At 40.7% G+C, this 27,248-nt stretch overlaps 1 protein-coding gene across 1 annotated transcript in view; it reads left to right on the top strand.

Moving 5' to 3' along the window:
- The window catches only part of LOC139757344 (probable glutamate receptor), a 69,325-nt gene that overhangs the window by 9,497 nt on the left and 32,580 nt on the right, over positions 1-27,248 (top strand). Inside the window, exons 5-6 of the mRNA XM_071677767.1 lie at positions 4,193-4,359; positions 22,000-22,011. Of these exons, the coding sequence (XP_071533868.1) occupies positions 4,193-4,359; positions 22,000-22,011 (179 nt within the window). The remainder of the gene's footprint in view (positions 1-4,192; positions 4,360-21,999; positions 22,012-27,248) is intronic.

Genomic DNA, 27,248 nt, shown 5'->3' with positions numbered 1-27,248 from the left:
TCTAAAACACTCGCGTGTCGTAGAAAGCAACTAGAGGGGACGGGAGCGGGGGGCCAGAAATCCTCCCCTCCTTGTATTAACTTTCTAAAATGGTATATATATATATATATATATATATATATATATATATATATATATATATTTTTTTTTTTTCATACTTTTCGCCATTTCCCGCGATAGCGAGGTAGCGTTAAGAACAGAGGACTGGGCCTCTGAGGGAATATCCTCACCTGGCCCCCTTCTCCGTTCCTTCTTTTGGAAAATTAAAAAAAAAAAAAAAAAAAAAAAAACGAGAGGGGAGGATTTCCAGCCCCCCGCTCCCTCCCCTTTTAGTCGCCTTCTACGACACGCAGGGAATACGTGGGAAGTATTCTTAATCCCCTATCCCCAGGGATAATATATATATATATATATATATATATATATATATATATATATATATATATATATATATATATATATATATATATATATATATATATATATATATATATATATGCAAAGGTGAGTAATGTGGCAGTTGAGGGAATAATTGGTATACATGGGGTGTTCAGTGTTGTAAATGGAAATGGTGAAGAGCTTGTAGATTTATGTGCTGAAAAAGGACTGATGATTGGGAATACCTGGTTTAAAAAGCGAGATATACATAAGTATACTTATGTAAGTAGGAGAGATGGCCAGAGAGCGTTATTGGATTACGTGTTAATTGACAGGCGTGCGAAAGAGAGACTTTTGGATGTTAATGTGCTGAGAGGTGCAACTGGAGGGATGTCTGATCATTATCTTGTGGAGGCTAAGGTGAAGATTTGTATGGGTTTTCAGAAAAGAAGAGTGAATGTTGGGGTGAAGAGGGTGGTGAGAGTAAGTGAGCTTGAGAAGGAGACCTGTGTGAGGAAGTACCAGGAGAGACTGAGTACAGAATGGAAAAAGGTGAGAACAATGGAAGCAAGGGGAGTGGGGGAGGAATGGGATGTATTTAGGGAATCAGTGATGGATTGCGCAAAAGATGCTTGTGGCATGAGAAGAGTGGGAGGTGGGTTGATTAGAAAGGGTAGTGAGTGGTGGGATGAAGAAGTAAGAGTATTAGTGAAAGAGAAGAGAGAGGCATTTGGACGATTTTTGCAGGGAAAAAATGCAATTGAGTGGGAGATGTATAAAAGAGACAGGAGGTCAAGAGAAAGGTGCAAGAGGTGAAAAAAAGGGCAAATGAGAGTTGGGGTGAGAGAGTATCATTAAATTTTAGGGAGAATAAAAAGATGTTCTGGAAGGAGGTAAATAAAGTGCGTAAGACAAGGGAGCAAATGGGAACTTCAGTGAAGGGCGCAAATGGGGAGGTGATAACAAGTAGTGGTGATGTGAGAAGGTGATGAAGTGAGTATTTCGAAGGTTTGTTGAATGTGTTTGATGATAGAGTGGCAGATATAGGGTGTTTGGGTCGAGGTGGTGTGCAAAGTGAGAGGGTTAGGGAAAATGATTTGGTAAACAGAGAAGAGGTAGTGAAAGCTTTGCGGAAGATGAAAGCCGGCAAGGCAGCAGGTTTGGATGGTATTGCAGTGGAATTTATTAAAAAAGGGGGGTGACTGTATTGTTGACTGGTTGGTAAGGTTATTTAATGTATGTATGACTCATGGTGAGGTGCCTGAGGATTGGCGGAATGCGTGCATAGTGCCATTGTACAAAGGCAAAGGGGATAAGAGTGAGTGCTCAAATTACAGAGGTATAAGTTTTTTGAGTATTCCTGGTAAATTATATGGGAGGGTATTGATTGAGAGGGTGAAGGCATGTACAGAGCATCAGATTGGGGAAGAGCAGTGTGGTTTCAGAAGTGGTAGAGGATGTGTGTATCAGGTGTTTGCTTTTAAGAATGTATGTGAGAAATACTTAGAAAAGCAAATGGATTTGTATGTAGCATTTATGGATCTGGAGAAGGCATATGATAGAGTTGATAGAGATGCTCTGTGGAAGGTATTAAGAATATATGGTGTGGGAGGAAAGTTGTTAGAAGCAGTGAAAAGTTTTTATCGAGGATGTAAGGCATGTGTACGTGTAGGAAGAGAGGAAAGTGATTGGTTCTCAGTGAATGTAGGTTTGCGGCAGGGGTGTGTGATGTCTCCATGGTTGTTTAATTTGTTTATGGATGGGGTTGTTAGGGAGGTAAATGCAAGAGTTTTGGAAAGAGGGGCAAGTATGAAGTCTGTTGGGGATGAGAGAGCTTGGGAAGTGAGTCAGTTGTTGTTCGCTGATGATACAGCGCTGGTGGCTGATTCATGTGAGAAACTGCAGAAGCTGGTGACTGAGTTTGGTAATGTGTGTGGAAGAAGAAAGTTAAGAGTAAATGTGAATAAGAGCAAGGTTATTAGGTACAGTAGGGTTGAGGGTCAAGTCAATTGGGAGGTGAGTTTGAATGGAGAAAAACTGGAGGAAGTGAAGTGTTTTAGATATCTGGGAGTGGATCTGGCAGCGGATGGAACCATGGAAGCGGAAGTGGATCATAGGGTGGGGGAGGGAGCGAAAATTCTGGGGGCCTTGAAGAATGTGTGGAAGTCGAGAACATTATCTCGGAAAGCAAAAATGGGTATGTTTGAAGGAATAGTGGTTCCAACAATGTTGTATGTTTGCGAGGCGTGGGCTATGGATAGAGTTGTGCGCAGGAGGATGGATGTGCTGGAAATGAGATGTTTGAGGACAATGTGTGGTGTGAGGTGGTTTGATCGAGTGAGTAACGTAAGGGTAAGAGAGATATGTGGAAATAAAAAGAGCGTTGTTGAGAGAGCAGAAGAGGGTGTTTTGAAGTGGTTTGGGCACATGGAGAGGATGAGTGAGGAAAGATTGACCAAGAGGATATATGTGTCGGAGGTGGAGGGAGCAAGGAGAAGAGGGAGACCAAATTGGAGGTGGAAAGATGGAGTGAAAAAGATTTTGTGTGATCGGGGCCTGAACATGCAGGAGGGTGAAAGGAGGGCAAGGAATAGAGTGAATTGGAGCGATGTGGTATACCGGGGTTGACGTGCTGTCAGTGGATTGAATCAAGGCATGTGAAGCGTCTGGGGTAAACCATGGAAAGCTGTGTAGGTATGTATATTTACGTGTGTGGACGTATGTATATACATGTGTATGGGGGGGGGAGGTTGGGCCATTTCTTTCGTCTGTTTCCTTGCGCTACCTCACAAACGCGGGAGACAGCGACAAAGTAAAAAAAAAAAAAAAAATATATATATATACATATATATATATATATATATATATATATATATATATATATATATATCTATATATATATATATATATATATATATATATATATATATATATATATATATATATATATATATATATATATATATATATATATATATATATATATATATATATATATATATATATATATATATATATATATATATATATATATATATATATATATATATATATATATATATATATACATACATATACATATACATTGTGCCAGACATTCATTGTATTTTGCTACACCTTTCTTGTATCATACAAGATCTTCCTTGTATTGTACTAGATCTTTCTTCTATTGTGACAGCCCTTTCCTTTATTATGCAAGACCTTCCCTGCATTGTTCGAGACCTTCACTGTATTGTTCCAGGTCTTCATAGTAGTGTGCCAGATCTTCACTCTGCTGTGCCAGTTCTTCAATGTATTGTGCCTGACATTCTCTCTGTTGTGCCTCACCTTCAACGCATTGATATACGCCTCCCCTGTATTGTGCCAGACCTTCCCTGAATTGTGCCAAACCTTCCCTGTACGTGATAGACCTTTTCTGTAAGAGACAGACCTTCCCTCTGCGTGACGGTCCTTCCCTGTATAGAACTTGACCTTTCCCGCATTGTGCCAGATCCTCCCTATGTTGTGCCCGGCCTTTCCTGTACGTGTAGACCTTCCCTGTACATCACAAACCTTCCCAATACGTGGCAGACCTTATCTCTGTTGTCTCAGATCTTCCCTGTATTGTGTCAGAACTTTGCTGTATTGTGCCAGACCTTCACTGTCTTGTGCCAGATCTTCCTTGTCTTGTACAAGACCTTCCAGTACGTGAGAGACTTCCCTGTATTGTTGCAGACCTTTCCTGTACGTGTTGGACATTCCTTATACTTGAAAGATATTCCCTGTACGTGACAGACCGTCCTCCAAGTCATATTTTCTTCATAACCTTCCCCAGGGATAATATGGCTCCTACTGAGTGTGAGCACTCTGTGCTGGGCCACTGCCCACTGGCTGCTGCAGTCAACGTTGTCGTGGAGGTTTGGTAGACGAGAGGCTTCACTGAACTCCGCTCTCTTCTACAGCTGGGGCGCCCTCATGCAAAACTGGATTCCTGAACCAAGTGTCAACATCACTGGCCGGGTTAGTGATGGAGGAAGTCGTTAGAATATCATCACTCCACACAAAGACCAGCTGGAGCACACTGCACGAAGTTTCGTCTGACCGCCCACCCGTCCCTGACAACATTCCACCCAGCCCACGCAACCTATGTACAAAACAAAAATATTTGCACGAATAAAAGTAGAGTAGACAATACAGGTCAGCAAAGTGAAGAGGTTAGAAACACGTCAGGTCAGTAGGCAAGTCAGGTCAGCAGATAGGTCAGGGCAGCATTCTGATTATTCTATGAGAATCCCTGAAGGCCCTGAAGTCCCTTGTCTACACACTCCTGCGGAGGGTTACCACACCCTGCCTCACTATCACCACTCGTTCACACTTAGGCCACCAAACTCTGCCTCACCAGAGACATTCCCTCCCATACTGGCTACGACACCCCTTCTCACCACCATCACGCTATTAATCCCTGACTAACACATCCTCCTCCCAAAGCTATTGTCTTCCTCTCTAGTCACCAAACTCTCTCTGAACATCATTTCTTACTCCCTTGCCTACCACATCCTTTCTCGGCATATCTATGCCCTCTCAATTGGCTACCATATCCTACTCCCAAATCAATTATCTTCCTCGCTATCACATCGTTCTCAACCCCCCCCACCGCCTTCCACCCTGAGTTATACATCCTCCCTCACCACCACCATGCCATCCCTTCCTTGTCATCACACACTTTTTCATCACAACTACATCCTCCATTTCTGACGACTACACCACCCTCACCACTGTCCCTCCCTTCTGGTCTGGTCACTACACTTTTCCCTCACCGTTACCACTCTCTGCTTCCCTGGCTACCACACCCGAACAGCGCAGTGACATTGTTGAGTGCTTTAACTACTCAACCTCCGCTATTTCCCTCTTCATACCTTCTAAACTGCCTGTACAACCTTCTCTCTAGGTATATAATGATATAGTATGATATTTTCCCGAAAACGTGTTACCCCAATCAGCCAACAATTACAGTTCTACATAGGAAATAGACACAGTATTGGTAAATGTTTGTGGGGGTTAGTGATTGTGCGATGGTAATTTCCTCATACTCTTTTCTACACTCTTTTGATTACCACACATCTCTCACCCTTTCATTGCATACTCGATCAAATTACCTCACACCACATATCGTCCACAAGCATTTCATTTCCAACACACCCACCCTCCTCCGTACAACCCTGTCTATAATCCATGCCTCGTAACCATATAATATTCTTGGAACTATTATTCCTTCAAATATACCCATTTTCGCTCTCCGAGATAACGTTCTCGCCTTGCACACTTTATTCATCACTCCTACAACCGTCATCCCCTACACCACCCCATGTCTCACTTCCGCTTCCATGGTTAAATTCGCTGGTATGTCCACTCCCAGATATCTCAAACATTTCACTTCCTCTAATTTTTCTCCATTCAAACTAACATCCATATAAACTTGTCCCTCAACCCTGCTAAACCTAATAACCTTGCTCATATTCACATTCACTCTCAACTTTCTCCTTTCACACACTTTTCCAGTCAGTAACCAACTTCTGCAGTTTTTCAGTCGAATCCTCCACCAGTGTTATATCATCGGCGAAAAACAACTGATACTTCACAGGCCCTCTAATCCCCAAGTGACTGCATACTCTCTCTCTCTCTCTCTCTCTCTCTCTCTCTCTCTCTCTCTCTCTCTCTCTCTCTCTCTCTCTCTCTCTCTCTCTCTCTCTCTCTCTCTCTCTCTCTCTCTCTCTCTCTCTCCAAAACTCTTGCACTTACCTTCCTAACCACGACATCTATAAACAAAATAACAACCATAGGGACATCACACACCCTAGCCGCAGACCGACATTCACGGGGAACCAATCACTTTCCTTTCTTCCTACTCGTACACATGCCTTACATTCTTCATAAAACATTCTCTCCGCTTGTAGCAGCTTACATTTTACGCCGTATACTCTTAAGACCTTCCACTAAGCATCTCTATTCACCTTGTCATAAGCCTTCTCTAGATCCATTAACTCCATATAAAGATCCATCTGTTTCTCTAAGTATTTCTCACAACATTCTTCAAAGCAAACACCTGATCCACACATCCTCTACCACTTCTGGAACCACACTGCTCCTCACCAATCTGATGCTCTGTACATGCCTTGACCCTCTCAATCAATACCCTCCCATACAAAATCCCATGAATACTCAACAAACTTATACCTCTATAGTTTAAACGCTCACCTTTATCAATTTGCCTTTGTACAGTGGTAATAAGTATGCATTCCGCAATCATCATGCACTTCAACATGATCCATAATTACAACGAATATCATTACCAACCAGTCAGAAACACAGTCATCTCTTTCTTGATAAATTCCGCTGCAATATCATCCAAACCCGCCGCCTCGCCATATTTCATCTTCCGCAACGAGTTCACTACCTGTACTATCTTCACCAAACCACTCTCCCAGACTCTCTCACTTCGCACACCACCCCGACCAAAACACCCTTCATCCGCCACTCTATCATCAAACACATTCAACAAATCTTCAAAATACCCATCCCATTTCTTTCTCATTTCATCGCTACTTGTTATCACTTCCCCCTTTCCCGCTTCACAGACGTTTCCATTTGCTCTCTTGTCTTACGCACGTTATTTACATAATTCCAAATTATCATTGTATTCGCTCTAAAGCTTTAGATTACGTGTACTTTGATTGGCATGTAACAGAGAGACTTTCCGATGTTATTGTGCAGAGAATGGCAGCTATTTGGATGCCTGATCATTATCTTGTGGAGCCAAAGGTGAAGATTTGTAGAGATTTTCAAAAAAAGAGAAGAGAAAATGTTTGGGAGAAGAGAGTGGTGAGTAAGTTAACTTGGAAAGGAGTCTTGCGTGAGGAAGTACCTGGAGAGATTGAGTGTACAATAGCAAAAGGTGAGATCAAATGACGAGAGGGGGTAGGGGAGGAATATGATGTATCTAAGGAAGCAGTGATGGCATGTGCAAAATATGCAAGTGGAATGAGATAGGTGGGAGGTGGGCAGATTAGAAAGGGTAGTGAGTGGTGGCATGATGAAGTAAAGTTGTTAGTGAGAGAAGAATGCGAGGTGTCTGGACGATACCTACAAGAAAGGAGTCCAAATGACTTGGAGATGTACAAAAGAAAGAGGCAAGAGGTCAACAGGGAGGTGCAAGGGTTCAAATAGAGGGCAAATAAGAGTTGGGATAAATGAGCATTATCAAACTTTAGAGAGAATAAATGATGTTTGGGAACGAGGTTTTATATATTATATATATTTCATATATTTTGTCGCTGTCTCCCGCGATAGCGAGGTAGCACAAGGAAACAGAAGAAAGAATGACCCAACCAACCAACATACACATGTATATACATACACGTCCACACACGCACATATACATACCTACAAACCTCAACGTATACATATGTATATACACACACAGACATATACATATATACACATGTACATAATCCATACTATCTGCCTTTCTTCATTCCCGTCAGCAACCCGCCACATATGTAATGACAACCCCTCCCCCCGCATGTGCGCGAGGTATCGCGAGAAAAGACAACAAAGGCCACATACGTTCACACTCACTCTCTAGCTCTCATGTATAATGCACTGAAACCACAGCTCCATTTCCACATCTAGGCCCAAAAAAACTTTCCAGGGATTACCCCAGACGCATCACATGCCCTGGTTCAGTCCAGTGACAGCGCGTCGACCCCAGTATACCATATCGTTCCAGTTCACTGTATTCCTTACACGCCTTTCACACTCCTGCATGTGCAGGCCCCGATCTCTCAAAATCTTTTTCACTCCATCTTTCCACCTCCAGTTTCATCTCCCACTTCTCGTTCCCTGCACCTCTGACATATATATCCCCTTTGTCAATCTTTCCTCACTCATTCGCTCCATGTGACCAAACCATGTCAAAACACCCTCTTCTGTTCTCTCAACTACACTCTTTCTACTACCACACATATCTCTTGCCCTTTCAATACCTACTCGATCAAACCACCTCACAAAACATATTGTCCTCAAACATCTCATTTCCAGCACATCCACCCACTTCTTCACAACTCTATCTATAGCCCACGCCTCGCAACCATATATCATTGCTGGAAATGTTATTCCTTGAAACATACCCATTTTTGTTTTCCAAGATAACGTTCTCGGCTTCCAAAAATTTTTCAACGCTCCCAGAACTTTCACCCCTTCCCCCCACCGATTGATTCACTTCCGCTTCCATGGTTCCCTCCGCTGCCAAATCTACTCAGAGATATCTAAAGCACTTCACTTCCTCTAGTTTCTCACCATTAAAACTTACCTCCCAATTGACTTGTCACTCAACCCTATTGTACCTAATAACCTTGCTCTTATTCACATTTACTCTTAGCCTATATATATATATATATATATATATATATATATATATATATATATATATATATATATATATATATATATATATATATATATATATATATATATATATATATATATATATATATATATATGTATATATATATATATATATATATATATATATATATATATATATATATATATATATATATATATATATATATATATATATATATATATATATATATATATATATATATATATATATATGTTTTCCCTGGGGATAGGGGACAAAGAATACTTCCCACGTATTCCCTGCGTGTCGTAAAAGGCGACTAAAAGGGGAGGGAGCGGGGGGCTGGAAATCCTCCCCTCTCGTTTTTTTTTTAATTTTCCAAAAGAAGGAACAGAGAATTGGGCCAGGTGAGGGTATTCCCTCAAAGGCCCAGTCCTCTGTTCTTAACGCTACCTCGCTAATGCGGGAAATGGCGAACAGTTTGAAAGAAAGAAAAGAGAAAGATATATATATGTATATATATATATATATATATATATATATATATATATATATATATATATATATATATATATATTATATATATATATATTTTTTTTTTTTTTTTTGCTTTGTCGCTGTCTCCCGCGTTTGCGAGGTAGCGCAAGGAAACAGACGAAAGAAATGGCCCAACCCACCCCCATACACATGCCTTCATTCAATCCACTGACAGCACGTCAACCCCGGTATACCACATTGCTCCAATTCACTCTATTCTTTGCCCTCCTTTCACCCTCCTGCATGTTCAGGCCCCGATCACACAAAATCTTTTTCACTCCATCTTTCCACCTCCAATTTGGTCTCCCTCTTCTCCTCGTTCCCTCCACCTCCGACACATATATCCTCTTGGTCAATCTTTCCTCACTCATTCTCTCCATGTGACCAAACCATTTCAAAACACTCTCTTCTGCTCTCTCAACCACGCTCTTTTTATTTCCACACATCTCACTTACCCTTACGTTACTTACTCGATCAAACCACCTCACACCACACATTGTCCTCAAACATCTCATTTCCAGCACATCCATCCTCCTGCGCACAACTCTATCCATAGTCCACGCCTCGCAACCATACAACATTGTTGGAACCACTATTCCTTCAAACATACCCATTTTTGCTTTCCGAGATAATGTTCTCGACTTCCACACATTCTTCAAGGCTCCCAGAATTTTCGCCCCCTCCCCCACCCTATGATCCACTTCCGCTTCCATGGTTCTATCCGCTGCCAGATCCACTCCCAGATATCTGAAACATTTCACTTCCTCCAGTTTATCTCCATTCAAACTCACCTCCCAATTGACTTGACCCTCAACCCTACTGTACCTAATAACCTTGCTCTTATTCACATTTACTCTTAACTTTCTTCTTTCACACACTTTACCAAACTCAGTCACCAGCTTCTGCAGTTTCTCACATGAATCAGCCACCAGCGCTGTATCATCAGCGAACAACAACTGACTCACTTCCCAAGCTCTCTCATCCCCAACAGACTTCATACTTGCCCCTCTTTCCAAAACTCTTGCATTCACCTCCCTAACAACCCCATCCATAAACAAATTAAACAACCATGGAGACATCACACACCCCTGCCGCAAACCTACATTCACTGAGAACCAATCACTTTCCTCTCTTCCTACACGTACACATGCCTTACATCCTCGATAAAAACTTTTCACTGCTTCTAACAACTTGCCTCCCACACCATATATTCTTAATACCTTCCACAGAGCATCTCTATCAACTCTATCATATGCCTTCTCCAGATCCATAAATGCTACATACAAATCCATTTGCTTTTCTAAGTATTTCTCACATACATTCTTCAAAGCAAACACCTGATCCACACATCCTCTACCACTTCTGAAACCACACTGCTCTTCCCCAATCTGATGCTCTGTACATGCCTTCACCCTCTCAATCAATACCCTCCCATATAGTTTGCCAGGAATACTCAACAAACTTATACCTCTGTAATTTGAGCACTCACTCTTATCCCCTTTGCCTTTGTACAATGGCACTATGCACGCATTCCGCCAATCCTCAGGCACCTCACCGTGAGTCATACATACATTAAATAACCTTACCAACCAGTCAACAATACAATCACCCCCTTTTTTAATAAATTCCACTGCAATACCATCCAAACCTGCTGCCTTGCCGGTTTCATCTTCCGCAAAGCTTTTACTACCTCTTCTCTGTTTACCAACTCATTTTCCCTAACCCTCGCACTTTGCACACCACCTCGACCAAAACACCCTATATCTGCCACTCTATCATCAAACACATTCAACAAACCTTCAAAATACTCACTCCATCTCCTTCTCACATCAATACTACTTGTTATCACCTCCCCATTTGCGCCCTTCACTGATGTTCCCATTTGCTCCCTTGTCTTACGTACTTTATTTACCTCCTTCCAGAACATCTTTTTATTCTCCCTAAAATTTAATGATACTCTCTCACCCCAACTCTCATTTGCCCTTTTTTTCACCTCTTGCACCTTTCTCTTGACCTCCTGTCTCTTTCTTTTATGCGTCTCCCACTCAATTTCATTTTTTCCCTGCAAAATCGTCCAAATGCCTCTCTCTTCTCTTTCACTAATACTCTTACTTCTTCATCCCACACTCACTACCCTTTCTAATCAACCCACCTCCCACTCTTCTCATGCCACAAGCATCTTTTGCGCAATCCATCACTGATTCCCTAAATACATCCCATTCCTCCCCCAACTCCCCTTACTTCCATTGTTCTCACCTTTTTCCATTCTGTACTCAGTCTCTCCTGGTACTTCCTCACACAAGTCTCCTTCCCAAGCTCACTTACTCTCACCACCCTCTTCATCCCAACATTCACTCTTATATATATATATATATATATATATATATATATATATATATATATATATATATATATATATATATATATATATATATATATATATATATATATATATATATATATAAATATATATATATATATATATATATATATATATATATATATTTATATATATATATATATATATATATATATATATATATATATATATATATATATATATATATATATATATATATATATATATATATATATATATATATATATATATATATATATATATATATATATATATATATATATATACATATATATATATATATATATATACATATATATATATATATATATATATATATATATATATATATATATATATATATATATATATATATATATATATATATATATATATATATTTTTTTTTTTTTTTTTTTTTTTTTATACTTTGTCGCTGTCTCCCGCGTCTGCGAGGTAGCGCAAGGAAACAGACGAAAGAAATGGCCCAACCCCCCCCCTCATACACATGTACATACACATGTCCACACACGTGTATACATACCTACACAGCTTTCCATGGTCCACCCCAGACGCCTCACATGCCTTGATTCACTCCACTGACAGCACGTCAACCCCTGTATACCACATCGCTCCAATTCACTCTATTCCTTGCCCTCCTTACACCCTCCTGCATGTTCAGGCCCCGATCACACAAAATCTTTTTCACTCCATCTTTCCACCTCCAATTTGGTCTCCCTCTTCTCCTCGTTCCCTCCACCTCCGACACATATATCCTCTTGGTCAATCTTTCCTCACTCATTCTCTCCATGTGCCCAAACCATTTCAAAACACCCTCTTCTGCTCTCTCAACCACGCTCTTTTTATTTCCACACATCTCTCTTACCCTTACGTTACTTACTCGATCAAACCACCTCACACCACACATTGTCCTCAAACATCTCATTTCCAGCACATCCATCCTCCTGCGCACAACTCTATCCATAGCCCACGCCTCGCAACCATACAACATTGTTGGAACCACTATTCCTTCAAACATACCCATTTTTGCTTTCCGAGATAATGTTCTCGACTTCCACACATTTTTCAAGGCTCCCAAAATTTTCGCCCCCTCCCTCACCCTATGATCCACTTCCGCTTCCATGGTTCCATCCGCTGACAGATCCACTCCCAGATATGTAAAACACTTCACTTCCTCCAGTTTTTCTCCATTCAAACTTACCTCCCAATTGACTTGACCCTCAACCCTACTGTACCTAATAACCTTGCTCTTATTCACATTTACTCTTAACTTTCTTCTTCCACACACTTTACCAAACTCAGTCACCAGCTTCTGCAGTTTCTCACATGAATCAGCCACCAGCGCTGTATCATCAGCGAACAACAACTGACTCACTTCCCAGGCTCTCTCATCCCCAACAGACTTCATACTTGCCCCTCTTTCCAGGACTCTTGCATTCACCTCCCTAACAACCCCATCCATAAACAAATTAAACAACCATGGAGACATCACACACCCCTGCCGCAAACCTACATTCACTGAGAACCAATCACTTTCCTCTCTTCCTACACGTACACATGCCTTACATCCTCGATAAAAACTTTTCACTGCTTCTAACAACTTGCCTCCCACACCATATATTCTTAATACCTTCCACAGAGCATCTCTATCAACTCTATCATATGCCTTCTCCAGATCCATAAATGCTACATACAAATCCATTTGCTTTTCTAAGTATTTCTCACATACATTCTTAAAAGCAAACACCTGATCCACACATCCTCTACCACTTCTTAAACCGCACTGCTCTTCCCCAATCTGATGCTCTGTACATGCCTTCACCCTCTCAATCAATACCCTCCCATATAATTTACCAGGAATACTCAACAAACTTATACCTCTGTAATTTGAGCACTCACTCTTATCCCCTTTGCCTTTGTACAATGGCACTATGCACGCATTCCGCCAATCCTCAGGCACCTCACCATGAGTCATACATACATTAAATAACCTTACCAACCAGTCAACAATACAGTCACCCCCTTTTTTAATAAATTCCACTGCAATACCATCCAAACCTGCTGCCTTGCCGGCTTTCATCTTCCGCAAAGCTTTTACTACCTCTTCTCTGTTTACCAAATCATTTTCCCTAACCCTCTCACTTTGCACACCACCTCGACCAAAACACCCTATATCTGCCACTCTGTCATCAGACACATTCAACAAACCTTCAAAATACTCATTCCATCTCCTTCTCACATCACCACTACTTGTTATCACCTCCCCATTTACGCCCTTCACTGAAGTTCCCATTTGCTCCCTTGTCTTACGCACCCTATTTACCTCCTTCCAGAACATCTTTTTATTCTCCCTAAAATTTACTGATAGCCTCTCACCCCAACTCTCATTTGCCCTTTTTTTCACCTCTTGCACCTTTCTCTTGACCTCCTGTCTCTTTCTTTTATACTTCTCCCACTCAATATATACATATATATATATATATATATGTATATATATATATATATATATATATATATATATATATATATATATATATATATATATATATATATATATATATATATATATATATATATATATATATATATATATATATATATATATATGGCTGATTCATGTGAAAAACTCCAGAAGCTGGTGACTGAGTTTGGTAAAGTGTGTGAAAGAACAAAATTAAGAGTAAATGTGAATAAGAGCAAGGTTATTAGGTACAGTAGGGTTGAGGGTCAGGTCAATTGGGAGGTGAGTTTGAATGGAGAAAAACTGGAGGAAGTAAAGTGTTTTAGATATCTGGGAGTGGATCTGGCAGCGGATGGAACCATGCAAGCGGAAGTGGATCATAGGGTGGTGGAGGGGGCGAAAATTCTGGGAGCCTTGAAGAATGTTTGGAAGTCGAGAACATTATCTCGGAAAGTAAAAATGGGTATGTTTGAAGGAATAGTGGTTCCAACAATGTTTTATGGTTGCGAGGCGTTGGCTATGGATAGAGTTGTGCGCAGGAGGATGGATGTGCTGGAAATGAGATGTTTGAGGACAATGTGTGGTGTGAGGTGGTTTGATCGACTAAGTAACGTAAAGGTAAGAGAGATGTGTGGAAATAAAAAGAGCGTGGTTGAGAGAGCAGAAGAGGGTGTTTTGAAATGGTTTGGGCACATGGAGAGAATGAGTGAGGAAAGATTGACCAAGAGGATATATGTGTCGGAGGTGGAGGGAACGAGGAGAAGAGGGAGACCAAATTGGAGGTGGAAAGATGGAGTGAAAAAGATTTTGTGTGATCGGGGCCTGAACATGCAGGAGGGTGAAAGGAGGGCAAGGAATAGAGTGAATTGGATCGATGTGGTATACCTGGGTTAACGTGCTGTTAGTGAATTGAATCAAGGCATGTGAAGCGTCTGGGGAAACCATGGAAAGCTGTGTAGGTATATATATTTGCGTGTGTGGACGTATGTATATACATGTGTATGGAGGTGGGTTGGGCCATTTCTTTTGTCTGTTTCCTTGCGCTACCTCGCAATCGCGAGAGACAGCGACAAAGCAAAAAAAAAAAAAATATATATATATATATATATATATATATATATATATATATATATATATATATATATATATATATATATATATATATATATGCGTGCATAGTGCCATTCTACAAAGGCAAAGGGGATAAGAGTGAGTGCTCAAATTACAGAGGTATAAGTTTGTTGAGTATTCCTGGTAAATTATATGGGAGGGTATTGATTGAGAGGGTGAAAGCATGTACAGAGCATCAGATTGGGGAAGAGCAGTGTGGTTTCAGAAGTGGTAGAGGATGTGTGGATCAGGTGTTTGCTTTGAAGAATGTATGTGAGAAATACTTAGAAAAGCAAATTTATTTGTATGTAGCATTTATGGATCTGGAGAAGGCATATGATAGAGTTGATAGAGATGCTCTGTGGAAGGTATTAAGAATAACTGATGTGGGAGGCAAGTTGTTAGAAGCAGTGAAAAGTTTTTATCGAGGATGTAAGGCATGTGTACGTGTAGTAAGAGAGGAAAGTGATTGGTTCTCAGTGAATGTAGGTTTCGGCAGGGGTGTGTAATGTCTCCATGGTTGTTTAATTTGTTTATGGATGGGGTTATTAGGGAGGTGAATGCAAGAGTTTTGGAAAGAGGGGCAAGTGTGAAGTCTGTTGTGGATAAGAGAGCTTGGGAAGTGAGTTAGTTGTTGTTCGCTGATGATACAGCGTTGGTGGCTGATTCATATGAGAAACTGCAGATGCTGGTGACTGAGTTTGGTAAAGTGTTTTAAAGAAGAAAGTTAAGAGTAAATGTGAATAAGAGCAAGGTTATTAGGTACAGTAGGGTTGAGGGTCAAGTCAACTGGGAGGTAAGTTTGAATGGAGAAAAACTGGAGGAAGTAAAGTGTTTTAAATATCTGGGAGTGGATCTGGCAGCGGATGGAACCATGGAAGCTGAAGTGGATCATAGGGTGGGGGAGGGGCGAAAATCCTGGGAGCCTTGAAGAATGTGTGGAAGTCGAGAACATTATGTCGGAAAGCAAAAATGGGCATGTTTGAAGGAATAGTGGTTCCAACAATGTTGCATGGTTGCGAGGCGTGGGCTATGGATGGAGTTGTGCGCAGGAGGGTGGATGTGCTGGAAATGAGATGTTTGAGGACAATGTCTGGTGTGAGGTGGTTTGATCGAGTAAGTAATGTAAGGGTAAGAGAGATGTGTGGAAATAAAAAGAGCGTGGTTGAGAGAGCAGAAGAGGGTGTTTTGAAATGGTTTGGGCACATGGAGAGAATGAGTGAGGAAAGATTGACCAAGAGGATATATGTATGGGAGGTGGAGGGAACGAGGAGAAGTGGGAGACCAAATTGGAGGTGGAAAGATGGAGTGAAAAAGATTTTGAGTGGTCGATGCCTGAACATGCTTCCGTAGTTCCATCCGCTGCCAAATCCACTCCCAGATATCTAAAACACTTCACTTCCTCAATTGTTTCTCCATTCAAAGTTACCTCTCAATTGACTTGTCCCTCAACCCTACTCTACCTAATAACCTTGCTCTTATTCACATTTACTCTCAGCTTTCTTCTTTCACACACATTACCAAACTCAATCACCAGCTTCTGCAGTTTCTCACATGAATCTGCCACCAGCGCTGTATCATCACCAAATAACAACTGACTCATTTCCCAAGCTCTCTCATCCACAACAGACTGCATATTTGCCCCTCTTTCGAAAACCCTTGCATTAACCTCCCTAACAACCCCATCCATAAGCAAATTAAACAACAATGGAGATATCACACACCCCTGCCGCAAACCTGCATTCACTGAGAAGCCAATCACTTTCCTCTCCTCCTACACGTACACATGCCTTATATCCTCGATAAAAACCTTTCACTGCTTCTAACAACTTGCCTCCCACATCATATCTTCTTAATACCTTCCACAGAGCATCTTTATTAACCCTATCATATGGCTTCTCCATGACCATAAATGCTACATACAAATCCATTTGTTTTTCTAAGTATTTCTCGCATACATTCTTTAAAGCAAACACCTGATCCACACTTCTCTACCACTTCTGAAACCACACTGCTCCTCCCCAATTTGATGCTCTGTACATGTCTTCAACCTTTCAATCAATACCCTCACATACAATTTCCCAGGAATACTCAACAAACTTATACCTCTGTAATTTGAGCACTCACCTTTGTCCCCTTGCCTTTGTACAATGGCGCGATGAAAGCATTCCGCCAATCCTCAGGCACCTCACCATGAATCATACCTACATTAAATAACCTTACCAACCAGTCAGCAATAGAGTCACCCCCTTTTTAATAAATTCCACTGCAATGCCATCCAAACTCGCTGCCTTACCGGCTTTCATGTTCCGCAAAGCTTTTACTACCTCTTCTCTGTTTACCAAATCATCCTCCCTAACGCTCTCACTTTACACAACACCTCAACAAAAACACCCTATATCTGCCACTCTATCATCAAACACATTCAACAAACCTTCAAGATACTCACTCTGTCTCCTCATATCACCACTACTTGTTATCACCTCCCCATTAGCCCCCTTCACTGAAGTTTCCATTTGTTCCCTTGTCTTACGCACTTTATTTACCTCCTTCCAAAACATATTTTATTCTCCCTAAAATTTAATGATACTCTCTCACCCCAACTCTCATTTGCCCTCCTTTTCACCTCTTGCACCTTTCTCTTGACCTCCTACCTCTTTCTTTTATAAATCTCCGAATCATTTAGATTATTTCCCTGCAAAAATTGTCCAAATGCCACTCTCTTCTCTTTCACTAATAATCTTACTTCTGTATCAAACCGCGCACTACCCTTTCTAATCTGCCCACCACCCATACTCCTCATGCCACAAGCATATTTTACGCAATCCATCACTGCTTCCCTAAATACATCCCATTCCTCCCCCATTCCCCTTAGCTCCCTTGTTCTCACCTTTTTCCATTCTGTACTCAGTCTCTCCTGGTACTTCCTCACACAAGTCTCCTTCCCAAGCTCACTCACTCTCACCATTCTCTTCATCCTAACATTCTCTCTTCTTTTCTGAAAGACCTCTACAAATCTTCACTTCAGCCTCCACTAGATAATGATCAGACATCCCTCCAGTTGCACCTCTTAGCACATTAACATCCAAAAGTCTCTCTTTCGCGCGCCTATCAATTAACACGTAATCCAATAACGCTCCCTCGTCATCTCTCCTACATACATACGTATACTTATATATATCTCTCTTTTTAAACCAGGTATTCCTAATAACCAGTCCTTTTTCAGCACATAAATCTACAAGCTGTTCACCATTTCCATTTACAACACTGAGCACCCCATGTATATCAATTATTCCCTCAACTGCCACATTACTCACCTTTGCATTCAAATCACCCATCACTATAACCCGGTCTCATGCATCAAAACCACTACCACACTCAATCAGCTGCTCCTAAAACACTCTCCTCTCATGATATTTCTTCTCATGCCCAGGTGCATATGCACCAATAATCATCCATCTCTCTCCATCAACTTTCAATTTTACCAATATCAATCTAGAGTTTACTTTCATACAATCTATCACATACACCCACCACTCCTGTTTCAGGAGTATTGCTACTCCTTCCCTTGCTCTTTTCTTCTCACTAACACTGGACTTTATTCCCAAGACATTCCTAAACCACTCTTCCCCTTTACCCTTGAGCTTTGTTTTACTCAGAGCCAAAACATTCAGGCTCCTTTCCTCAAACATACTACCTATCTCTAATTTTTTCTCATCTTCGTTACATCCACACACATTTAGACACCCCAATCTGAGCCTTCGAGGAGGATGAGCACTCCCCGCGTGTCTCCTTCTCTTTCCCCTTTTAGAAAGTTAAGATACAAAGAGGGGAGGGTTTCTAGCCCCTCGCTCCCGTCCCCTGTAGTCGCCTTTTACGACACGTGAGGAATTTAACAGCATGTCGACACCGGTATACCATATCGTTCAGATTTAATCTATTCTTTACACGACTTTCACCCTCTTGCATACTTAGGTACCGATCGCTCAAAATCTTTTTCACTGCATTCTTCCTTCTCCAATTTTGTCTCCCATTTCTCCTCTTTCTCTCCACCTCTAACTCATATATTCATATTCTCTTTGTCAATCTTTCCTCACTCACTCTCTGCATGTGACCAAACCATTTCAATTCATCCTCTTTTGTTCTCTCAACCACATTCTTTTCATTTCCACACATCTTTCTTACCTTTTCATTGCTTACTCGGTCAAACCACCTCACACCACATATTGTACTCAAACATCTCATTTCTAACACATCCACCCTCCTCCGCACAACCTTATCAATAGCCAACGCCTCACAACTACATAACATTGTTGGAACCACTATTCCTTCAAACATACTCATTTTTGCTTTCCGAGGTAATGTTCTCGCCTTCAACACATTCTTCAACGCCCCCTCCCCTACCCTGTGACTCATTTCCGCTTCCATGGGTCCATCCGCTGCCAAATCCACTCCTAGATATCTAAGACACTTCAGTTCCTCCAGTTTTTCTCCATTCTAACTTACCTACCAATTGACTTATCCCTCAATACTACTGTACCTAATAACCTTGCTTTTATTCCCGTTCACACTCAGCTTTCTTCTTTCACACACTTTACCAAACACAGTCACCAGCTTCTGCAGTTTCTCACCTGAATCAGCCACCAGCGCTGTATCATCAGTGTACAACAACTGACTCACTTCACAAACTCTCTCATCCACAGCAGACTGCATACTTGCCACTCTTTCCAAAACTCTTGCATTCACCTCCCTAACAACTCCATCCATAAACAAAGTGGACAAAGTTGGAGACATCACTCACCCCTGCCGCAAACCGACATCCAGTGAGAACCAATCACTTTCCTCTCTTCCTACTCGAACACATGCCTCACATCGTCGAAAAAACTTTTCGCTGCTTCTAGCAACTTGCCTCCCACACCATATACTCTTAATACCTTCCACAGAGCATCTCTATCAACTCTATCTTGTGCCTTCTCCAGATCCATAAATTCTACAAAAAATCCATTTATTTTTCTCAGAGTTTCTCACATACATTCCTCATATCAAACACCTGATCCACACATCCACCACCATCACTGAAACCACACTGCTCTTCCCCAATCTGATGCTCTGTACATGCCTTCACCCTCTCAATCAATACCTTCCCATATTATTTCCCAGGAATACTCAACAAACTTATACCTCTGTAATTTGAACACTCACCTTTATCCCCTTTCCTTTGTACAATGGCATTATACTTGCATTTTGCCAATCCTCAGGCACTTTAACATGAGCCCTACATACATTGAATATCCTCACCAACAAGTCAACAACAGTCACCCATTTTTTTAACAAGTTCCACCGCAATTCCAACCAAACCCTCCCCCTTACCGGTTTTCATCTTCCACAAAGCTTTCACTACCTCTTTTCTGTTTACCAAATAATATTCCCTGACCCTCTCTCCGCACGGTATCTCAACCAAACATCCTTTATCTGCCACTCTATCATCTAACACATTCAACAAACCTTCAAAATACTCACTCCATCTCTTTCTCACATCACCTCTACTTGTTATTACCTCCCATTAGCCCCCCTCACCGATGTTGCAATTTGTTTTCTTGTCTTAAACACTTTATTTACCTCCTTCCAAAACATCTTTTTATTCTCCCCAGAATTAATGATACTCGCTCACACCAACTCTCATTTGCCCTCTTTTCCATCTATTGCACCTCTCTCTTGACCTCCTACCTCTTTTTTTATACATCTCCCAGCCATTTGCATTAGCATCCTGCAAAACTCGTCCAAATGCCTCTCTCTTCTCTTTCAGTAATTATCTCACTTCTGCACCCCACTACTCATTACTCTTTCTAATCTGCACACCTCCCACGCTTTTCATGCCACAAGTATCTTTTGTGCAAGCCATCAATGTATCCCTTAATACAATCCCATTCCTCCAGCATTCCCCTTACGTCCTTTGCTCTCACGTTTTTCCATTCTGCACTTAGTCTCTCCTGGTACTTACTTGAACAAGTTTCCTTCTCAACCTCACTTACTCTCACTACTCTTTTCATTTCAATATTCTTTCTTCTTTTCTGAAAACCTCTACAAATCTTCACCTTCGCCTCCACAAGATTATGATCAGACATCCCTCCAGTTGCACCTTTCAGGATATTAACATCCAAAAGTTTCTCTTTCGCGCGCCTATCAATTAACACGTAATCCAATAACGCTCTCTGGCCGTCTCTCCTACTTACGTACGTAAGCATATGTATATCTCTCTTTTTAAACTCGGTATTCCCAATCACTAGTCCTTTTTAAGCACACAAATCTTCAAGCTCTTCACCATTTCCATTTACAACACTGAACACTCCATGTATACCAATTATTCCCTCAACTGCCACATTACTTACCTTTGGATCTAAATCACCCATCACTATAACCCAGTATCGTGCATCAAAACTGCTAACATACTCGCTCAGCTGCTCCCAGAACACTTACCTCCCTTGATCTCTCTTCTCATGCCCAGGTGCATATGCACCAATAATCACCCATCTCTCTCCATCCACTTCAAGTTCTACCCACATCAATCTCAAGTATACTTTCTTACACTCTATCACATACTTCCACAATTCCTGTCTCAGGAGTAGTGGTACTCCTTCTTTTGCTCTTGTCCTCTCACCATCCCCTGAATTTACTCCAAAAACATTCCCAAACCACTTTTCCTCTATACCCTTGAGCTTCGTTTCACTCAGAGCCAAGCACCCAGGTTCCTTTCCTCAAACATACAAAGTATCTCTCCTTTTTTCTCATCTTGGTTACATCCACACAGATTTAGGCACCCCAATCTGAGCCTTCGAGGAGGATGAGAACTCACGGCGTAAATCCTTCTTCTGTTTCCTCTTTTAGAGAGTTAAGATATAAGGAGAGCAGGGTTCCTAGCCCCCTCCTCCCGTCCGCCTTAGTCGCCTTCTACGACACGTGAAAAATGCCTGTGAAATATTCTACTTCCCCATCCCCAGCGATATATATATATATATATATATATATATATATATATATATATATATATATTTTTTTTTATTTTGCTTTGTCGCTGTCTCGCGTTAGCGAGATAGCGCAAGGAAACAGACGAAAGAATGGCCAAACCCACCCACATACACATGTATATACATACACGTCCACACACGCAAATATGCACACCAATACATCTCAATGTACATATATATATACACACACAGACATATACATATATACACATGTACATAATTCATACTGTCTGCCTTTATTTATTCCCATCGCCACCCCGCCACACATGGAATACAACCCCCACCCCCCTCATGTGTGCAAGGTAGCGCTAGGAAAATACACCAAAGGCCCCATTCGTTTACACTCAGTCTCTAGCTGTCATGTAATAATGCACCGAAACCACAGCTCCCTTTCCACATCCAGGCCCCACAGAAACTTTCCATGGTTTACCCCAGACGCTTCACATGCCCTGGTTCAATCCATTGACAGTACGTCGACCCCGGTATACAACATCATTCCAATTCACTCTATTCCTTGCACGCCTTTCACCCTCCTGCTTGTTCAGGCCCCGATCACTCAAAATCTTTTTCACTCCATCTTTCCACGTCCAATTTGGTCTCCTAGCTCTCCTCGTTCCCTCCACCTCTGACACATGTATCCTCTTGGTCAATCTTTCCTCACTCATTCTCACCATGTAACCAAAACATTTCAAAACTCCCTCTTCTGCTCTCTCAACCACACTCTTTTTATTTCCACACATCTCTCTTACCCTTAAATTACTTACTCGATCTAACCACCTCACACCACATATTGTCCTCAAACATCTCATTTCCAGCACATCCACCCTCCTGCGCACAACTCTATCCATAGCCCACGCCTCGCAACAATAAAACATTGTTAGAACCACTCTTCTTTCAAAAATACCCATCTATGCTTTCCGAGATAATGTTCTCGACTTCCAAACATTCTTCAAGGCTCCCAGGATTTTTGCCCCCTCCCCCACCCTATGATTCACTTCCGCTTCCATATTTCCATCCGCTGCCAGATCCACTCCCAGATATCTAAAACACTTTGCTTCCCACAGTTTTTCTCTATTCAAACTTACCTCCCAATTGACTTGGCCCTGAAACCCTACTGTACCTAATAACCTTGCTCTTAGTCACATTTACACTTAACTTTCCTTTTTCACACACTTTACTAAACTCAGTCACCACCTTCTGCACTTTCTCACATGAATCAGCAACCAGAGCTGTATCGTCAGCGAACAACAACTGACTCACTTCCCACGCTCTCTCATCCAGAACACACTGCATACTTGCCCCTCTTTCCAAAATTTTTAAATTTTTTCCCCCCCAACCCCCAAAAAAAAAAAAAAAAATATATTTTTTTATATTTTTAAAAAAATTTTTTTTTTTTTTTTAAAATTTTTAATATTTTTTTTTTAATTTTTTTAAAAAAAAAAAAAATTTTTTTTTTTTTTTTTTTTTTTTTTTTTTGCTTTTTTCCCCCGGGGGGGGTAGGAAAAAAAAAGAAAAGGGCCCCCCCCCCATTTAAAAAATAACTCCCCCCACCCAAAAAAAACCCCCAAAAAAAAAAAAAAAAAATATAATTATAAATTTTTAATTTTTTTTTTTTTTTTATTTCCCCCCCCCCAAATGGGTTTTGGGGGTTTTCCCCCCGGGGGGGGGGGAAAACCCAAAGGGCCCCTTTTTTTTCCCCTTTTTTTTAAAAAAAAACCAAAAATTTTTTTCCCCCCCCCCCCCCAAAATTTCCTTTTCCCGGGGTTAAAAATTTTTCCCCCCCGGTTTTTCCCTTTTTTTTTTAAAAATTTTTTATTTTTTCCCCCAAAATTTTTTTTTTTTTTTTTTTTTCCCCCTTTTCCCCCCCCCAAAAAAAATTTTTTTTTTTTTCCCCCCCCCCCCCTTTTTTTTTCCCCCTTTTTTTCCCCGGGGAAAAAATTTTTTTCCCCCCCCCTTTTTTTTTTTTAATTTAAAAAAAAATTTTTTTAACCCCCCACCCCCCCCACCCTTTTTTTCCCCCCTTTTTCCCCTTTTTTTTTTTTCCCCCAAAAAATTTTTTTAAAAATTTTTTAAAAAAAATTTTTTTTAAAATTTTTTTAAAAAAATTTTTTTTTTTTAAAAAAATTTTTTTTTAAATTTTTAAACCCCCCTTTTTTTCCCCCCACCCTTTTTTTTTTTCCCTTTTTTTTTCCCCCCCTTTAAAACCCCCTTTTTTTTAAAATTTTTTTTTTTTTTTAAAAAAAAAAAAAAGGGGGGGGGTTTTTTTTTTAAAAGGGGGGGAAAAAAAGGGGGGGTATTTATTATTTTTTTAAAAATATATTAAAATTATTTTATATATACATATATATATGATTGTTGTGGTTGCCCTTTTGTTTCTGAGGCTCCCTCGCAACGGGGGAAGCAGAGATCAAGTATAATTTTTTTTCATATTTTCATTTCCCACTGTAGTGAAGTATTGAAAGAACAGTTGATTGACCCATAGAGGGAAAAATCTTCCAGGGCCCCCCTTTTGTGTTCCTTCTTTTGGAAAACTAAAACAGGAGGGGGTTTCCCAACCCCCTGCTCCCACCCCTTTTAGTCACCTTTTACAACTCACATGGAATATGTGGGGCAGTATTTTTTTTCCTTCTCCCTATATATATATATATATATATATATATATATATATATATATATATATATATATATATATATATATATATATATATATATATATATAATCTTTTCACTTTATATGATGTTTACACAGTTCCAGTTTCATAATTGACTGCATATTTTTTTTTCTTTTTTTTTACCGTATGCAAACTAGCTGTAGAAACATTTTCTTTGAGATTTTTAGGTAAAGACAATTTGAGTAATTGTTTAGACAGAAGCCAAACTATCAGTGCTTAATAACTTCTGTGTTCTCATATACAGTTAGGTGATGGAAACTTGTAAGTTAGGACCCAGGTTGCCAAAACAAACTTTGCCGTTGCTACCCCAGCTTCTCCAGTACAGTGCCACACTAAAGCTGTGTCTTTTCATACACCGTCTTGGATATAAGTTATTCACAGCCATAGCCACTTGTTCATCACAAGGAGTTTTAGTATTTAAGTCATTAACTCTTCACTAATAGGAGTCTTTTGTAGCTAACTGACCAGGGCACAATAGTAGCACTAATCTTTGCAGGCATTGTTTGAAGTACACACTAATATCATAACATATATATATATATATATATATATATATATATATATATATATATATATATATATATATATATATATATATATATATATATATACACACACAAACATATACATATATACACATGCACACAATTTACACTGTCTGCCTTTATTCATTCCCATCTCCACATTGCTACACATGGAATAACATCCACCTCTCCCCTCATGTGTGCGAGGTAGCGCTAGGAAAAGATAACAAAGGCCCCATTCGTTCAAACTCAGTCTCTAGCTGTCATGCAATAATACCCGAAATCACAGCTCCCTTTCCACATCCAGGCCCCACAGAACTTTCCATGGTTTACCCCAGACGCTTCACATGCCCTGATTCAATCCACTGACAGCACGTTTACCCCGGTATACCACATCGATCCAATTCACTCTATTCCTTGCACGCCTTTCACCCTCCTGCATGTTCAGGTCCCGATCACTCAAAATCTTTCTCACTCCATCTTTCCACCTCCAATTTGGTCTCCCACTTCTCGTTCCCTCCACCTCCGACACATATATCCTCTTGGTCAATCTTTCCTCACTCATTCTCTCCATGTGCCCAAACCATTTCAAAACACCCTCTTCTGATCTCTCAACCACGCTCTTCTTATTTCCACACATCTCTCTTACCCTTACACTACTTACTCGATCAAACCACCTCACACCACATATTGTCCTCAAACATCTCATTTCCAGCACATCCACCCTCCTGCGCACAACTCTATCCATAGCCCACGCCTCGCAACCATTCAACATTGTTGGAACCACTATTCCTTCAAACATAGCCATTTTTGCTTTCGGAGATAATGTTCTCGACTTCCACACATTCTTCAAGGCTCCCAGGATTTTCGTCCCCTCCCCCACCCTATGATTCACTTCCGCTTCCATGGTTCCATCCGCTGCCAGATCCACTCCCTGATATCTAAAACACTTTACTTCCTCCATTTTTTCTCCATTCAAACTTACCTCGAAAAACTGGAGGAAGTGAAGGGTTTTAGATATCTGGGAGTGGATCTGGCAGCGGATGGAACCATGGAAGCGGAAGTGGATCATAGGGTGGGGGAGGGGGCGAAAATCCTGGGAGCCTTGAAGAATGTGTCAAAGTCGAGAACATTATCTCGGAAAGCAAAAATGGGTATGTTTGAAGGAATAGTAGTTCCAACAATGTTGTATGGTTGCGAGGCGTGGGCTATGGATAGAGTTGTGCGCAGGAGGATGGATGTGCTGGAAATGAGATGTTTGAGGACAATGTGTGGTGTGAGGTGGTTTGATCGAGTAAGTAACGTAAGGGTAAGAGAGATGTGTGGAAATAAAAAGAGCGTGGTTGAGAGAGCAGAAGAGGGTGTTTTGAAATGGTTTGGGCACATGGAGAGAATGAGTGAGGAAAGATTGACCAAGAGGATATATGTGTCGGAGGTGGAGGGAACGAGGAGAAGAGGGAGACCAAATTGGAGGTGGAAAGATGGAGTGAAAAAGAGTTTGTGTGATCGGGGCCTGAACATGCAGGAGGGTGAAAGGAGGGCAAGGAATAGAGTGAATTGGAGCGATGTGGTATACAGGGGTTGACGTGCTGTCAGTGGATTGAATCAAGGCATGTGAAGCGTCTGGGGTAAACCATGGAAAGCTGTGTAGGTATGTATATTTGCGTGTGTGGACGTGTGTATATATATATATATATATACCTGTGTGTGTGTGTGTGTGTGTGTCTGTCTATTTGCCTGTCTGTCTTAATATGTAGGTGA

The sequence above is a fragment of the Panulirus ornatus genome, chromosome 25 (assembly GCF_036320965.1).
Source record: "Panulirus ornatus isolate Po-2019 chromosome 25, ASM3632096v1, whole genome shotgun sequence".
Classification (NCBI taxonomy): Eukaryota; Metazoa; Arthropoda; class Malacostraca; order Decapoda; family Palinuridae; genus Panulirus; species Panulirus ornatus.
Note: the sequence above shows the minus strand (reverse complement) of the source record. Positions and strands in the feature narration are given on the sequence as shown.